Here is a 19,182-nt window from a genome sequence, read left to right as displayed (position 1 = left end):
CTTTGAGTTACTTGTGAGTTTTCTCTGTCACAAACCATTTCACGTATCTATGAAATGCATTTTTGTTCCTATTACTTAACCAAAAGCACTGTGAAGTTCTTAGGTGTTTCAAGCTAAGTATAACCCTTTTCAACTTCTCTCATGGAAGCATTCATAGAGAAATGTCCCTGCTATGGGTCTCCTTTCTGCACAACTCCCACTGACTGGAATGCTCAGGGCTCCCACCGCCTGGCAGGGTGCAATGAGGACAAAACAAGCACCAATGAAAAACTGTCACAGGCGCTCTTTTCAAGCCGGCCAAGGGCAGGAGGAAGGAAACACATGCATAGAGGTGGTCAGTGAAGCTGCTGTTTAAGGAAGTCCCCTTGTGAGAAGTAGCGGAGTGTGGTTTAACAGCACACTAGCCAGCAAGATAAGACATTTCGCTTCATCTAGTCAAATGCCACATGTGTCACTTCGGGGAAGGAGCCTGACTGTCCCTCAGTGCCTTCACTTGTAAATTACAAGTTGGGCAAATTTGATGGCTATCCACTTTATAGAGATGCTAAGGAGAACAGAGCATGGCAAATAGGTGTGCAAAACCCTTCTACTTTTGTGAAACCCAGGCGGTGGAAAATTTAAGAACAGATGGAAACCTTGAAGCCCAGTAGGTGGAACCACCCATGTTACACCTGGTAACCCAGGGCCAGAGAAGTTAAGAGTCCGGAGTAACCCAGAAATGCGTGCGTGAGTGCAAAGAGCAGTGGCACCTCAGGATAAGAACTCTGGTCTCAGGAGGCCCCCTCACAAGAGAGTAAATGCAGCATAAGAGAGTCTGCTGGACCCATGAACTGTGGCTTAGAACTATGGCTTAATCAGACTGCACTGAACAAAGCCAGAATCACTCATCTTTTAATTCCTCTATCTTAGCATACTGTGTGTACACTCACTAAATCTTTGTGGTACAGATGATGAATAGGCTAAACCAAATGAATTCTATATAATAAGTAAAAGTGTATAGACTCTGTTCTGTCAGGAAAGATAATTATAGATACAGATATAGATGATAGATGTAGACATAGATATAGACATAGACATAGACATAGACATAGACACATAAATTATAGATATAGATATAGATGATAGATGTAGATATAGACATAGACATAGATACAGAAACAAAGTATAGATACAGATATAGATGATAGACGTAGATATAGAAATCGACATAGACATAGACATAGACATAGACATAGACATAGACATAGACATAGACACAGACACAGAAACATAAAGTATAGATACAGATATAGATGATAGACGTAGATATAGACATAGACACAGAAACATACATAATATAATATATGTATTCCTCTAAAAGGAGTAAAATTCACATGCTACAATCTCACTAGCAGGAACTTACATCTATCCATGTTACTTTTTGCAGTGGCAAATAAAAGTAAGAAACATGCTGAAACCGTTTTGGTTCAGTTGATAGAGCGTCAGCCTGCAGACTGAAAGGTCCCGGGTTCGATTCTGGTCAAGGGCATGTACATTGGTTGCGGGCACATCCCCAGTAGGGGGTGTGCAAGAGGCAGCTGATTGATGATTTTCTCTCATCAATGTTTCTAACTCTCTATCCCTCTCTCTTCTTCTCTGTAAAAACTCAATAAAATATATAATTTTTAAAAAGTAAGAAACAGCTATATCTGCATGATTATTTGGGATAAAGGCAGAATGAAAAAAATTTTCTCATACAACTAGGATAATGGGGAAAAAATTCCTTTCCCACAATCTACTAAAAATCACTAGAGATTTCAATAAAGTCTCTTACATAATTTAACAAAAAAGTTATATTGCATATATTTTGTGCAATTTTTCACTTCTGGTGATACCAATTGGAAGCATGCAAGTATTAGAGACAGTTCGCTAAGAATAAAAAATGAAAAAGGTACATGAAAAACTTTGGTGAAAAGTCAGTAATGAAAAGGCAGTTTTTAATTCTCTGAGATAGTTATCATCAAACTTAAGTATTTATCTCAGAAATGCAGTATATTTATAAAACCCAAAGGCTAATAATGGCAGACATTCTCCTAAAAGTCATAGAATTAATTGCTGAATAGCACAGGCGCTTCTAAGCTCCCTCTGCAGATAACTCTCTACATATACATGACCACCACCAACCAGTGGCTAAGAGTTAGTGTGTCCTAAACAGTTTTGGAAACAACTCAAAATACAGTTTCACTTTCTCAAATTGTTATGTGATTTCTTCTGACAGTTCATATCTTGATTATTTATAATATCCAATTTTAATTATGGGGAGAGGTTAGTACTAATAAATACCAAATAAAAACACAGTTGTACTTCTAAGCGTAGATAAAGCATCTCCTCAAAAAGCAAAATGGAGCCCTGGCCGGTCTGGCTCAGTGGTTAGAGTGTCAGCTCATGGACCAAAGGGTCATGGGTTCAATTCCCAGTCAAGGGCATGTTCTTCGGATGCAGGTTTGATCTCCAGCCCTGGTCAGGATGCATGTGGGAGGAAACCAGTTAATGTGTCTTCCTTACATCATTGTTTCTGTCTCTCCCCCTCCTCCCTCCCTTCCACTCTCTCTCTAAAAAATCAATGAGAAATATATCTTCGGATGAGGATTAAAAAAAATAAAATAAAATGGAGAAAAACTGCATGGGAAATCCCCCCACTATCGCAAGGTCTCTCAAGATCTTTTTGCTTAGTCAAATACTAACTGATCATCACCATTGTAATTATCACCAACAAAAACTGTTGGAGGCCTAATAAGTGCAAGGTATCGTGTGCTGTGTTTAAATTATGAGGCAACCACCTCGGCCCTCGTGGTTATTATGTAACTGGTGAGAGAAAAACCACAATAAGAATAATACATCAGTTTAACAGTAATTCACAAAAAGGCATTTGCAACCAGAGAGATGGGAAGGGACTCCCACTTAAGAAGACTTGTGAGGGAGATTGGGTAAATGGAGGAGAGAAGAACTGTTAGTCACAGCAAGAGCAAAGCTCCAAAAGCAGAAAAGTTACAAGTATTTTAAGCAAAGGGGTCTGAACAGTCACTAACTGGTGTCCACGTTGTGAATGGCAATATTGTTTAAGCTGTGTAAGTGCCCTCACCGGCTTGGACATCCATTCCAGAACCAAGGCGGTGCAATCAGAGGCGGACCCAGAAACATTTGGGTCCGAGTTTTGGTCCGGCCTTAGCAACCAACCGGTTTATTGGGTGACCTGGGCAAATAGCTCCTTATCCTTGTTTTCCAGAAAGAAAACATTTGGAGGGTCATTCTTTAAAGTTCCTTCAAGCTCTAAAATTCTATCATTCTTTTTTATTACTACCCTGTTTCCCCGAAAATAAGACAGTGTCTTATATTAATTTTTTTCTCCCAAAGTTGCGCTAGGTCTTATTTTCAGGGAATGTCTTATCTTTCTATGCGCTAGGTTAGGGGTGTCGAACTCAATCAGAGAAGGGGCCAAAATCTAAAATCCAGCCTAAATCGCGGGCCGAATGGTTTACTGAACAGTCATAAACTGTCATTGTGATGGAAACGCAGCGGAGTGCAGTGATGACAGCGCGGTGCGGGCCACATTGCAAGGCCTGGCGGGACGGATTTGGCCCGCGGGCCTTGTGTTTGACACATGTGCGCTAGGTCTTATTTTCGGAGGATGTCTTATTTTCGGAGGATGTCTTATTTTCGGAGGATGTCTTATTTTCGGGGAAACACGGTAATAAAATAAATTATCCCATTGTATGGGTTAATTGTCAGTTATACAAATCTATATAGGTCTAGAGCAGAACAGGTCCACAAATACACCAAGCTCCCTTTCACTCCAGGGCCTTTGCACATGCTGTTCCCTCTGTATCAAAAGGTCTATCTCTGCCCAACATTGCTTATACACTAATGTTTCTCTATGTGGAGGTCTTCCCCAATCCCTCCCAATCTCTACCACCCCGCAAAACTACATAATCTAGACTTTTCTACCTAAGCTTCCTCCACTCACACCATTTGTTCTCTTTTTTAACTGTCCCTCAAGAAAAAAGTAACATATTTATCCTCATCAACAAACACTTTAATAGAAAATAATTACAGAAGTAGCTTCAAAGATTTCTAAGAATCTGCAGACCAGTAGTTCCTGATGCAATAGAGAGAAATAAAACTCGGGTTGCAAAATTGATTACGTCAAATATAGTTATTTTCTAAAATAAAAAAAATAAAAATTGCAAGCCCAGCCAGCATGGCTCAGAGGTTGAGTGTCAACCTATGAAACAGGAGGTCACGGTTTGATTCAGGGCACATGCCCAGGTTGCGGGCCCAATCCCCAGTATGGGGTGTGCAGGAGGCAGCCAATCAACAATTCTCTCTCATCATTGATGTTTTTATCTCTCTCTCCCCCTCCTTTCCTCTCTGAAATCAACAAAAAAAAAATTTTTTAATTAAAACAAGTTATACACACTTCCAATTAAGACAAGTTTCTTTCAAAATAGGCAGGTGGGAAAAGAGGGCGAAACACTGTTTATTTCAACTATAATGCCATTTCCCAAGCATTCTGAGAATTGTTCTTTCACAACTGCCTTCCCGGCCTTCACAGCACAGTCCTTTGAATATAGTCAGTGGCAAAATTGCTAAATAAAACTCTGATGGAAATTTTACTTTTGGATATCACTAAAAATTGCTAAGAGCTAAGTCTTATGAATAAAATAAACTAGGTAATGTCATTTCTGAACAAAAACACTGGGTTTTTTTCTTACAGCCTTTTGTCTCTCTCATCATCATACAAATAAGCAATGAATAAAACAGAATTATCATAGCCAGATATAACACCTACAGTGTTTTTCAAAGTCTAAAATCTTTGTATTATTTCTAGTTTTAAGTAGAGTATGAGAACCAAACATGTTCCTCATGAAGTATTTTACATGCCTAACAACTGTTTAACACAGAAAAATAACAAGTTAAACCCAAGGCAAGAATCAAGATTGGAAAACAGGAATAGTAATTTTTTACTCATTGTAGTGGACCAGGCTACAGTAAACAATTTCTTTGATGAGATATTATGGCCATCCTAATGACAACCATGAGAATGAGAGTAAGAGAACAGACTATAATAATTTTAAATCTGACTTCATGTTTGTGGAGTCTCAGACAATCGTTGACTATTCCTGAGATAGCTGGCATTTTATAGGATGCAACAAACGACAGCACTTCTTCCTTACATTTCTTTTCTTCCTCTCACCACCAACATTTAAAAACTTTATGTCTTGACCAACTAAATGCAACAGGTGATGAAGGATTAGATCCTCAACTTGGCAAGGGAAGGAAGTTGAGAAATAGCTATGATGATATCAACAGAAAAATAAATAAAATCTGCCACCGAAACCGGTTTGGCTCAGTGGTAGAGCGTTGGTCTGCGGACTGAAAGGTCCCGGGTTCGATTCCGGTCAAGGGCATGTATTGTACCTTGGTGGCGGGCACATCCCCGGTAGGGGGTGTGCAAGAGGCAACTGGTCGATGTTTCTCTCTCAGCGACGTTTCTAGCTCTCTATCTCTCTCCCTTTCTCTCTGTAAAAAATCAATAAAATATATTTTTTTTAAAAATAAATAAAATTTGACTACAGACTACAAACTCAACAACAGTATTGTATTCGTGTTTAAAGTCTTGGATTTGATCATTGTACCGCGATTATAAAAGAGAATGGTCTTGTTCTTATACAATTCATAATGACCTATAAAGTGATAAAAGGGGCAACATCTACAACTTACTCTCAAATTGTTCAAAAAATAACACGCATAGAGAGAGACAGAGACAAAGAGAATGATGGAGCAAACTGGACAAAACTATAAGCAAATTCATAAATCTGAGTCCAGGTTACTTGAGAGTTTCTTCTATTCTTGCAACTTTTTCAAAAGTTTGAAACTACAGCAAAATAATAAGTTATTAAAAGATTTTTTCAGGATCTGGATGAAAGGAATGGTACCCTCCCACCCACCCACCTTCTGTCTTAAGTAGGTTTCTGCTTCCTAGAGAGAAAAAAAACATAGTAAAATGTTATAAAAATGAATAAATTGGTAAATTAAGAGGATGGATCAGATCCTAGTAAATGATTAATAACAAGGAAGTTCAGATCCAGGACAGTAGATTAAAAAGGCAGATATGAATCAGAAGAAGAGGCATAAGAAAGGAAATTGAGACACAAGAGAGGAAGTGAATACTGCCTTATTTCAGAAACAAAGAAACTAAACTGCCTACAAGAAAATGAGTTTTCACCTTGGCCAAATAGCTCATTTGGGTAGAGCATTGTCCAGAGATGCCAAGGTTTCAGGTTCCATACATGGTCAAGGCACATAAAAGAAGCAACCAATGAATGCATGGGTAAGTGGAACAAGTCAATGTTTCTCTCTCTCTCAAATCAATAAATAAAAACATTTTAAATAATGAAAAATCATCTATACTAATAAAAGGGTAATATGCTAATTTAACCAGGAGACCTTCTGGGGGTCCTTTCAGACAAAGCCATGGTGGCGGGGCTGAGGCAGAGGCAGTTATGGGGTGATCAGGCCAGGAGGAGAGGGCAGTTGGGGATGATGAGGCTGGTAGGGGGGGTAGTTGTGGGCAAGCAGGCCAGCAGGGGGGGCAATTGGGAGCAAGCAGGCTGGCAGGGGAGGGGGGGGCATTTAGGAGTGACCAGGTCACAAGGGGGGTGCAGTTGGGGTTGACCGGGCTGGCAGGCAGAGTAGTTAGGGACAATCAGGCAGGCAGGCAGGTGAGCAGTTAAGAACCAGAGGTCCCGGATTGCGAAAGGGATGTTCGACTGCTGGTCAGACATCCTCCAAGAGGTCCTAGATTGGAGAGGATGCAGGCCAGGCTGAGGGACACAACGCCCTCCTCCCATGCACAAATTTTGTGCACTAGGCCACTAGCTTAAATAATAAAAGAAAAAAATTCTGGGATAATATAGTTGAGAATTTTCATAGACAAAAAAAGTTTCCTTGTACAATAAGCACTGTACTGCCTCTATTTAGTGTAAGAACGGTATCATTTTTTACAAACTACTGAACTATCTGGTAACCAAAAGTGTGATGCAAATGCTTCCAATTTCTCTATAGTAAACAAAAGAAACTTTTCCCACCCCACATCCATTCTCCAGAATCAGAGGAAGTGCTGAAAGATGCAAATCTTCAGGTACGATTACAAGTGTCCTGGAAACCTATGCTTCCCACTGGGAGGTCCATGTAGTATAAGGATACAACCAGGAGAGAAATATGTGATCATCCAGGACTTTAGGAGGCTCTTATCTCTATATCACAGTCTCCAGGCTCCCAGAGCTGGTCAAGAAAACCATCCTCTATGACCCAGAAGACTCCATAGAAATAGAAGAGTTTCCCCAGGATATTTAAGAGACTCGTGTCACATCATACTCGTAACTGATTGCTTCAACCATCCTGTCAGTTATCCTGGGTAAAAGACTAAAATTTCACTGAGACCAGTTTGGCTCAGTGGATAGAGCATTGGCCTGAGGACTGAAGGGTCCCAGGTTTGATTCCAGTCAAGGACATGTACATTGGTTGCGGGCACTTCCCCAGTGGGGGGTGTGCAAGAGGCAGCTGATCGATGTTCTCTCTCATTGATGTTTCTAACTCTATCCCTCTCTCTTACTCTCTGTGAAAAATCAGTAATATATATATATATATATATATATATATATATATATATATATATTTTTTTTTTTTTTTTTTTTTTTTAACTAAAATTTCAAGCATCTCATTACAAACAATGTTCAATTTCAGTACAGCTGGAATGAAATGATAAGGGATGCACTGGTGGCATTGTGGAAAAAGCACTGAACTTAGAGTCAGAATATCAAGGTTCAAATTCTGACTCTTCTACTTGCAGTGAGACCACCTGACCACCTTCCTGGTTATCATGGTTCGTTATGTACTAGTATGTTAGGATGAACCTGCCCTGCCTATGTCTAAGAGTATGGTCCCTCCATCTCTCCTTCCAGCCAGCCAGCCCTCCTCCCTAGTACCCCCTGTGCACTGATCCCTCACAAATGCAAAGATAAATAAGCTGTGAACCCTGCCCTCAAAGAGTTTAAAGTCCAATGAAGGATGCAGATATGTAAATAGTCAGACAACCAAGATGCCATGATAAAGTGTTTACAGGGCCCAGAGGGTTGAAGTGAGGTGTGGATTCTACTTTTAGTGGGAAAGAATAGGAAAGGCTTCAGAGGAGGTAGGGAGTGAGCTGAATCAGGAAAGATGACTGGCGCATATACTTGCAATTGCCCTTTCTCATGGTGCCTTTGTTAATACTGGTATTGATCCGTCTACTTGGAGTGATATCCTTCTCTACCTTCCTGCTAGGCACTCAACAAATTTTTGGTGGCTAAAAGAGACAGTGGGTGGAGAGATAGATCCTGGCAGAAAGGTAGAGAAGGATATCACTCCAAATAGACTGATTAATATCAGTATTAACAAAGGCAATGAGAAAAGGCAATTGCAGGTATATGGCTGAGCCGGAGGAAAAGGGTTGGAAATTAGAAAATTGCATTATGCACCTTGAATTCCAAGCTAAGGAGTTTTAACTTGATCCTAGAGAAGATACAAAGCTATAGGTTTTCACTATCTCTCTGAAGACTCTGTAAACAAAAGATAAATATTCAAGAGTGGAATCAGGTACAACAGTAACCCACCTAAGAGAATGGGGTGGGGAGCCACTTTAAAGTTGTAACAAAAGGAAGGAGAATTCATGGGACCTGGTAATAGAAGGGATAAGTGCTAGGGTTGAAGCAGAGATGACAAAGGAGGAGTTCAGAGTATAAAGAGATAAAAAATGTATATAAAAGTAATTTCTAAACTATACACTGAGTGGCCAGATTATTATCTCTGAACGCATAATAATCTGGCCACTCAGTGTACATCCGATATAATAAAAGGCTAATATGCAAATTGCCCCCTCGACCAGAAGTTCGACCAGCAGGCAGGCCAGCCAACTGTCCATGTCCCCTCCCCCTGGCCAGGTTGACCAGATCCCACCCATGCATGAATTTCTGCACTGGGCCTCTAATATATATATATATATATATATATATATATATATATATATATATATATACTCACACACACACACACATACACACACACATATATATATTGTACATATATATATATATATACACACACACACACACACACTGAGTAGCCCGATTATTATGCATTCAGAGATCATAATAATCTGGCCACGCGGTGTATATACAAATTGAAGAGCACTGTTAACAGTGTCCAGGTAGACAGTGGCAGAGCCAGGACAAAAACCCTGTCTAGTGTTAATGTTCTTCTATTGCAAAGAAATTTTTAAAAATTCATAACTGAAAGTAATTAAAATATACTTTTTTTAAATTCAACTCTACCTGTATTACAGAAAGATTTAACAGATTTTTTCCACTTTTTGGAGTATCAAGATGGTTTCAAAGATAGGCTTTGAAGAAAACAGCCCTGTAATTCATTAGGTGTATGATCTTGTGCAAGTTTTTAAACTTTCTAAGCCTCACATCACTCATCTTTTAAATGAAGATACTAATAATACAATTTAGCATTGTTTTGAGGGGGAAAGTAATGCATGTGAAGTATTTAGCACAGTACCTGGCATACATTTGGTGCTCAAAAATTTTCATCAGTATTACTACCGATTTGCAAAAAGAGTTAACATAGCTGGCCTACGAGACAACTATCCTGGGAAAGGCCTGCTTTTCAAGGGTTGGCCCTGGGCTTAAACTTGAACTCTGGGAGGGCCCTGCCATTCTGAGCACCCATATGAATAGCTCACTGAGCCTAAACTATTTGTACAAACAATATGTTTAAGCTGAGCACCTGCTTTCCTTGTGGAGTCTTTAGTGTTGGTACATGCTAAGCAGAGGGCACCTATGTGATCAGCCTCCAATGAAAACCTTGGCTACTGCCGGGACCGGTTTGGCTCAGTGGATAGAGCGTCAGCCTGCGGACTGAAAGGTCCTGGGTTCGATTCCAGGCAAGAGCATGTACCTTGGTGTGCAAGAGGCAGCTGATGGATGATTCTCTCTCATCGATGTTTCTAACTCTCTATCTCTCTCTTCCTCTCTGTGAAAAATTAATAAAATATATTTTTAAAAAAAAGAAAGAAAAAAAGAAAAAAAAAAAAACCTTAGCTACTGAGTCTCTAACAAGCTTGCTGGTAACAACATTTCATAACTGTCACAATTTGATGCCAGAGAGTTTGTGCACACCCTTTGTGACTCCATGGAGAAAGAACTCTTACAAGCTTATGCCTGGTTTCCTCCTGACTTGTCCCATTTGCCTTTTACTTTTGCTGATTTTGTTCTTACTCCCTTCACAGTAATAAACCAAAAAAGCTGTACCTGACTGCAACTACATACTGAGTGCAGTGAATTCTCCTAACACATCATCTCACCTGGAGGTGGCCTTCGTGATCCAAGTAGGCTCCCTACTCCCAGACTTTATAAACCATTTGCCAGTATCCATACTGGAGCAGCATAGAGAAAACACACCAACCAAATTAGCAGTACCTAAGTCCGGTTATAAAAAGTTCCTGATTTCTTAGCTAGCAATTGTTGATATAGAGATTTACTCACTTGAAAATTTTTTATTCCACATCGCAACATAGAGAGATCTTTCACCCCTTGTTTTCTCACTATTATTTAGTGGCCTTTTTCCTGGTTAACCCCCAGCCCTGTGCTCCCCTGGATTCCCTCGCAATACCACACAGAGCGTCCCTAGATGTGTCAGATCATTTGACCTACATTTAGTTCCCTGGGCAGAATGCAAGATCACTGATGAAACCCGCTTTGTTCTGCGTTATTATGAGTAAGATCAAACAACATAAATTGCCGGGAAGATCAATTACCAGTTCGTTAGAATATGCAGAAATGTGAGCTAATTGTGAGTAATAAGCACAAGGAGTGCACACCAAAGAGTGGCCGGTCACGGAAACTGAAAATACAGGTTTTCCAATGTCAGAGTTGGAAGGTTTGGCTTGCCTGCATTTCCACCACCCAGAACAGAATTTTTCAACACACTCCCAAAGACAATAAGCTGTGCTTAACAGGAAGAATTTCAATAAAAGCTTATTGCCATCATATTGGAGGAGCCTGCGGTCCAGAGAACCAAGAGAGGGCAGAGGTCTGTGCCACTTTATGATGAATTGATGCAGACACAGTTTCTACGTGTTAAAGAAGACTTTGATATGTAATACAGTAACTTATGGGAAAGAGCCATGTATATTATACAATATACTTAATGAATTCCATAAGGATTTAATTTGTTTTCATTAACAGATTAATGTAGTAGGCTGATATATAATGTTTACCCATATATACCAAACCCATAATTAATGAACTTATGAATAATTTATATCCACAGCCTAAACTTTATCTTTCAAAACCAAATAATGTATTATTACCTTTACTTCATTATTAACTTCCTTAATCTAAAGCTTATTCCATAAAATGGGAGGAAGTATTACAAAATAGTAACAACACAGAAATCAGCAAAGCACATTTTGATTGTCTCCTACCTCTGCTCGACCTTCATAGTAGGTTAACATGGACTTCGTTAGCACAAAAAGTCTCTCTTTGTAGTTTAAGGGCGATGTCTTCTTTCTCTGCTGTGACCTTTTAATGAGAATCTCTTCTAGAATAGTGTTAAAATTCATCTCGGTCTTCTGATCACTCTTTCTCCTGCCATTGAAGATTCCAGTATTCTAAAGAAAATGAGCAGTTGAAATAAAATGTGACATTTTAATTTTCCAAGGATGTTGTCATTTCAAATCACCAAAAGAGCCTTTATCCTCCCCGCACCCAGAGCCAATAAATGTTATTCTACACACCTGGACTGAGAATGCCAGGTCACAAAAGCTCAACCTCCATTCTACCTCCAGCCTCATTCTCTTCACCCATACCACCCAGCATTTTATAGAAAACCTAATCAAGGTTTGCCATGATGATGATCCTCTCCTTTGTACCTCCTTAGGCAACCCTTAACTTTCTGGCACGCTCTTCTGCTATTTGATTGCAAGGAAACAAACATCTCGGATGGAAAAGTACAATTCATCACCTGGATGGCTGATTTAAGCTTCTATTTGAATAGGCCCAGGGTGTTGGTACACAAAATGGACAAGCACATAGATAAGGTAAATGTGTGAACAAAGTGAATTACCACAGTGATGGCTATGGTTCAATCTCCAGCTCTGACAAGGATGCAATCTTGATCAAACACCCTAATCACCAGAGCCATGAGGATGTTCTCTCGTGTCTATACTACTACACTCCACAGTTCTCTTCTCAACCACCAGGGAAAAGGAAACCCAGTCACAGCTAACCTACTCAGCCCATATTTGAAGTCCCATGTCCAGACTAAACTTTCTAATACTCAACAAAATGTAACTATCTGAAAACTCAGGATACACAGAAAAGGGCTAAATATTCTTATTTGAGACAAGTTGAATTGGTGGCAGCCATTTCTTCCCTTCCTTCACCACACCTTTATCAGACATCATTGTATATCAAACCATAAATGCAATGGAAGTGGGTGAAGCAGCAACCTATGAACCAGGAAGTCATGGTGCGATTCCCAGTCAAGAGTCAGCACGTGCCCAGGTTGCGGGATCCATCCCCAGTAGGGTTTGTGCAGGAAGCAGCTGATCAATGATTTGCTCTTATCATTTCTATCTCTCTCTCTCTCCCTCTCCATTCCTCTCTGGAATAAACACATATTTAAAAATAAATAAATAAATAAATAAATAAAAACATAAGGGTTTACTTGAGACCACAGCCAGAGATTTGACACTGAGTTAGTCACTAAGGAATTCCACCAGTCCCAGGGGGTGGTATGTGGGTGGTGCAGCCCGACTGGACTGCCTCTAGGCAGATCCGGCTGCACCACTTGCCTGCTGCTGGAGTCCCCCAGTCCTTTCAGTCCCGCCAGCGACAGTGAGCAGGCAAGTGGGCAAGCGAGCCCCCGGCAGAAGACAGCCATTGGAGAGGGTGTAGGTCGGGCTGAGGGACCCACCCAATCCCCATGCATAAAATCATGCACCGGGCCTCTGGTATATTAGAACAACCTAAGATTTTCTTCTTTGTTTTTCTTTTTTTAATCCTCATTGGCAGATATTTTTTCCATTGACTTCTGAGAGAGAGTAGAATTGAGGGGAAGAGACAGAGAAAGAGAAACAACAATATGAGACACATCGATAGGTTGCCTCCCCCACAGGCCCCAATCAGAGTGGGGAAGGAGCCTGCAACCAAGGAATGTGCCCTTGACAAGGAATCAAACCCACAACCCTTCAGCCTGAGGGCCAATGCTTTAACCACAGAGCCAAACCAGCTAAGGCAAGAGTTTTTCTTTCTAATGTACATGCCCAGGACCCATATACTTTTAAATATATTTTTATTGATTTTTTTACAGAGAGGAAGGGAGAAGAGAGAGTTAGAAACATCGATGAGAGAGAAACATTGATCAGCTGCCTCCTACACACCCCACACTGGGGATGTGTCCACAACCAAGGTACATGCCCTTGTCCAGAATCGAACCTGGGACCTTTCAGTCCGCAGGCCGACACTCTATCCACTGAGTCAAACCAGTTAGGGCGAGGACCCAGATATTTTTATTCAGTTGTTCTGGGGTGAGGCCCTGGGCATCATAATTTAATGTGCAAGCAGATTTGAGAGTCACTTCCTTAAAGAGCTTGAGGTCTTCCACTAACTCTTTATACCATTCTTGCTGTTTTCAGCAGCCTCTGAGTCAATAGTTGGATAAAAGATCTATTAACCCATTAGCTAAACTAAGACAGGAAAAAACCTCTTGTTCCTTTTGCATCTAAGTTGGTCTTCCTTGTTCTAAATTAAAAATTTGGTGCTCTCTTTTCCTTTTTTCCCCCTGAGAAGCTGATCGGTAAATATCACATCCTTGGACATTATCTTTTCATCTATGTGCAGCACATCTTCAACACAGGGTGAAAACAATTTACAAAAATTGACTGTAAGAGAAAAGCAAGCTATGCCCTGGAAAACAGGCCACATGCAAATTAGTTCCCAGCCCAGTGAGTAACATGATAGTCACCAAAAGGAAGGCTTTTGGAAGTCCTGGAGGATAAGTGGGGTGTGGCTCGTCTTAAGCTCTAGAGGCAAAAGGTCTCAACACCAGGGGCAGGTGATTCCACAAGCTTAAAAGTGGGTTTCACAGAAAGGACTGAAATTCAGAGCGGCAATCATCAGGGCAATACAGGATGATGGCGAAAAATCCCAAAGGAAACTGGTTTCTAACCCAAAATTCTATACTCAGCCAAACTAGCAATGCAGTGACAAGAGAATAAAGGCATCTTTCAAATATGCAAGGCTTAAAAAATCTTACCTCCTATTCAGCCTTCTCAAAAAGCCACTTGAGCCAAAACCGGTTTGGCTCTGTGGATAGAGCATCAGCCTGCGGACTGAAAGGTCCCAGGTTCGATTCTGGTCAAGGGCATGTACCCTGGTTGCGGGCACATCCCAGTGGGGGGTGTGCAAGAGGCAGCTGATCGATGATTCTCTCTCATCAATGTTTCTAACTCTCTATCCCTCTTCTTCCTCTCTGTAAAAAATCAATTATATATATATATATATATATATATATATATATATATATATATATATATATATTTTAAAGCCACTTGAGGATGTACTCTACCAAAAGAAAGACGTAAGCCACAAAATACACAGAAGACAGGAAACAGAGGTTCCAACACAAAAGAAAGGTAAAAAGAATCTCCCAGACAATGCTGAAGGGAAAACCTAAAATGACATTGAGCAGCAGGCCAACAGAGCAAATAGGCCAAATTAGATCAAGTTACGAGTTTTTTTTCAGGATATGAGCCTAAAGGTATTGAGAGAAGATCTACAGTTAATCAGTGAAAACTTTGCCAACTTAACAAAATAAAATAAACAATTCTCTAAAGAAGACAGGAATATTTTCCTGGGTTTTTTTTGTCTGTTTGTTTGTTTTTAAGTTTTAATAGACTTTTAGGGGAGGAGAGTAGAGAGCATATACCTTCCCACTGCCATCTTCCAATAATTTTCTGATTCTCAGAGGCAAACATTTTTATTTTTTTATTTGTTTGTACCGTCACTCTCTAAGTAACCTACTTATGTTGCTACTTCTTGGTTTTTCAATTTGAGGTATGCTCTAATGACTTCCTACTAGTACTGTGAAGGATATAGGTCTTTCACAATGCACTCCCCACCCACACACAAGCACGCTTCCTGTACTCACTTATCCTCAATATATTTATATGAGTAGTAAGGTTACTATTTTTTGTTTACATTATTATGATGTTCTAGATCAGTGGTCACCACCAGTGGTCTGTGAGGTCCGAAAGGTTGGCGACTGCTGTTCTAGATGTATTCCACAGAGCTGAACTTGGTAGAATACTGAGATTATTTTTCCTTTTCAGCAAAATTCTTTATTTTCCCTGGAATTGATTTATTTTATTTTTTTATTTTTTATATTTGTAATTAAAGTGTTATTACAACACAGCCATACTCAGTTATTTACATATTGCCTGTAACTGCTTTCACACTACAATGGCAGCGGTACGTCGCTGCAACAGAGACCTTATGGTCTGGAAGGTCATTTGTTTCAACTTTATTTTTATTGTTAACACTATTAGAGATGTTCCTATTTCCCCCCTTTGCCTGCTCGCACCCAGCCCCCCCACCACCTCCCTTCCCTTCTGCTGGCCATCACCACACTGTTGTCTGTATCTATGACAAGAAATAAGTGTGGCAAAGGTGTGAAAAAAAAGGAACCCTTGTTCACTAGTGGTGGGAATGTAAATTGGTGCAGCCACTATGGAAAATAGTATGGAGGCTCCTCAAAAAAAATTAAGATTAGCATTACCATATGATCCAGCAATCCCTCTCTAGTATATACTAGTATAGCTGAAAAACTTAAAAACACTAAGTTGAAAAAATTATGCAGCCCTATGTTCATTGCAGCATTATTTATAATAGCCAAGATATGGAAACAATCTAAGTATCCATCAATGGATGAATGGATAAAGAAGATGTGGTATATGTACACAATGGAATATTATGCAGCCATAAAAAGAAAAAAATCTTACCACTGCAATAGCAAGGATAGACATTGAGGGTATTAAGCTAAGTGAAATAAGTCAGACACAGGAAGAAAAATACCATATGATATACCGTATTTTTCGGACCATAAGACGCACTTTTTTCCCCCCAGAAGTGGGGGGGAAAAGTCCCTGCGTCTTATGGTCCAAATATAGCCTACACATACACTTTAAAAAAAAGTTTTTTTACTTGCCCGGCTCTGTGTGGTCTCTGTGTGCTTGCCCAGCTCTAAAATGGTTCTAAATGCTGCTGTTTACTTTACAGGGTTGATTACATGTGTTTATGACTGTGATGTTGGGTTTTAATGCACATAAAATATTTTAGGACACTATTTGTTTCAGAATCTTTTTTTCTTCATTTCCCTTCTCTAAAAACTGGTGCGTCTTATGGTTCGGAGCGTCTTATGGTCCGAAAAATACGGTAACTTTCATATGTGAGTTCTTTAAAAAAAAACAAAAAAAAAACAAGCTCATAGGATTAGAGGGTGGGCCAGATGGGTAAAGGAGATCAAAAGGTGCCAATTTCCAATAATAAAACAAATCAGTCCTGGGAATGTGATGTACAGCATGGTGATTGTAGTTGATAATACTAAACTACATATTTGAAAGTTACTGAGAGTAAATCTTAATGTTAACTAGACTTATTGTGATCATTTTTCAATATATTCAAAAATCCAATCATGTTGCACAACTGACACTAATAATGTTATATGTCAATTTACCTCAATTTTTAAAAAATTAAATTTTTAAGAAGTTTAGAAAAGATAACACTGTAGTCTTTGAACACCAATATTCTTTTTATTTTATTTTATTGTTTAAAGAATTGCAAACAGTACTACATTTGTCTCCTTTTATTCCCCATTGACCTTCCCTCGGCCTTCCCTACCACCCGCCTCTGCCCCCACACATGCCCTCACTGCCCGCCTCCTTCCCCTGCCAGTGTCTTGCATCCATTGGTTATGCTTATATGCATGCATACAAGTTCTTCAGTTGATCTCTTACCTCCCCTCCACAATCCTCCCCAGTCTTATCGCTGTAGTTTGACAGTCTATTCGATGCTTCTCTGCCTCTGTATCTATTTTTGTTCATCAGTTCATAATGTTCTTTATTATCTATAAATGAGTGAGATCATGTGATATTTCTCTTTCTCTGACTGGCTTATTTCACTTAGCATAATGCTCTCCAGTTCCATCCATGTTGTTGCAAATGGTAAGGATTCCTTCTTTTTTATAGCAGTGTAGTAATCCATTGTGTAGATGTACCACAGTTTTCTAATCCACTCATCTGCTAATGGGCACTTAGGCTGTTTCCAAATCTTAGTTATTGTAAATTGTGCTGTGAACATAGGGATGCATATATCCTTTCTGATTGGTGTTTCTGGTTTCTTGGGATATAATCCTAGAAGTGGGTCACTGGGTCAAATGGGAATTCCATTTTTAATTTTTTGAGGAAACTCCACACTGTTTTCCAGTGGCTGCACCAGTCTGCATTCCCACCAGCAGTGCATGAGGCTGCCTTTTTCTCCCATGCTCTCCAGCACTTGTTTGTTGATTTGTTGATGATAGCCATTCTGACATGTGTGAAATGGAATCTCATTGTTGTTTTCATTTGCATCTCTCAGATGATTAGTGACTTGGAGCATGTTTTCATATGTCTCTTTGCTTTCTGAATGTCCTCTTTCGAAAAGTATCTATTTAGGTCCTTTGATTGGATTGTTTATCTTCCTTTTGTTAAGTTGAATGAGTTCTCTGTAAATTTTGGAGATTAAACCCTTATCGGAGATAACATTGGTAAATATTTCTCCCATGCTTTCTTATTGTTTTGTTGATGATATCTTTTGCTGTGCAGAAGCTTTTTATTCTGATGTAGTCCCATTTGTTTATTTTCTCCTTAGTCTCCATTGCCCTAGGATCTGTATCATTAAAGATATTGCTACAACAATGTCTGCTATTTTGCTGCCTATGGCTTCTTCTAAGATTTTTATGGTTTTCCATCTTACATTTAAGTCCTTTATCCATTTTGAGTTTATTTTTGTGTATGGTGTACGTTGGTGGTCTAGTTTCAATTTTTTGCAACTATCTGTCCAGTTTTCCCAACACCATTTATTGAAAAAATTGTCTTGACTCCTTTGTAGGCTCTGGCCTATTTTGTCAAATATTAATTGAGCATAATGACTTGTGTCAATTTCTGGGTTCTCTGTTCTGTTCCACTGTTCTGTATGTCTATTCTTGGAGCACCAGTATTCTGAAGTAGATAATGGAAACTATCACAGTTTCATCCATGAGAAACCCAAGCCACCAAGAATTTGTATTCCTGTCCAGTGTTGCAAATCTGAGTACCAGCCTAATGATTCTAGTTTCACAGTTGGGCAATTTTAACCAAAAGATCTTAGTACCTTCTTCACCATAAAGGGATAGCAGAAGCTCACAGCAGCAGGCAAGGCAGCTCATGGTGGCTCACAGCTCACATTGGCGGGCAGCGGGCAGGACCGTGAGCGGCAGCAAACAGCAGCGAGCTATGCTCACATGATTTCATGCACTGGGCCTCTAGTATAGTCGATATTATTGTAATAACTATGTATAGCAGATGGGTACCAGACTTACTTGGGTGATCACTTTATAAGTTATATAAATGTCTAATCACTGTGCTGTACTATTCCCTCAGATCAGTAGAGTTTAGTTAAAGCTCTCTGTTTCAGAATTTCTACTCCTACCTGAAACTAATATTACATGTCAATGGTAACTGAAAAATAAATGTTTGGGTTTTTTTTTAATATCTAGTAAAACCCTTACCTAAAGAGATGACAAAAGGCCAAAGTTACAGAGGCCAGCTGACTTCTCTTTCCTGGTAATGTACCCTGGACCCCAGCTCACTACCATATGGTGGGTGACTGGACTAACGAGGCAGGTGAACCTGGAAACAGACCGAGCAGTGCTGTGCGGAGAAGAGCTGTTCCATATTGTCCGTGTGACAAAGGGATAGGCACAGACAGCAGGTGTTCTTCAGCACAGCGTGGGCCTGTA

At 39.8% G+C, this 19,182-nt stretch overlaps 1 protein-coding gene across 9 annotated transcripts in view; it reads right to left on the bottom strand.

Moving 5' to 3' along the window:
* Positions 1-19,182, bottom strand: part of TEC (tec protein tyrosine kinase) — a 119,029-nt gene that overhangs the window by 78,165 nt on the left and 21,682 nt on the right. For 7 of the 9 annotated variants that reach the window (XR_004984179.2, XM_036416902.2, XM_036416939.2 and 4 more), the window contains one exon: positions 11,570-11,755. Coding sequence is in view for 6 of the 9 variants with exons in the window: in XM_036416902.2 (XP_036272795.1) it covers positions 11,570-11,755 (186 nt within the window). In the remaining 3 variants the exon portion in view is untranslated. Of the gene's footprint in view, positions 1-11,569; positions 11,756-19,182 lie in introns of those variants that run through there. The other 2 variants (XM_036416966.1, XM_036416982.1) reach the window with 1 other exon arrangement.

Source organism: Pipistrellus kuhlii, unplaced genomic scaffold, assembly GCF_014108245.1.
Source record: "Pipistrellus kuhlii isolate mPipKuh1 unplaced genomic scaffold, mPipKuh1.p scaffold_m20_p_1, whole genome shotgun sequence".
In the NCBI taxonomy this organism is placed as follows: domain Eukaryota; kingdom Metazoa; phylum Chordata; class Mammalia; order Chiroptera; family Vespertilionidae; genus Pipistrellus; species Pipistrellus kuhlii.
This window is presented reverse-complemented; position numbering and strand designations above follow the sequence as displayed.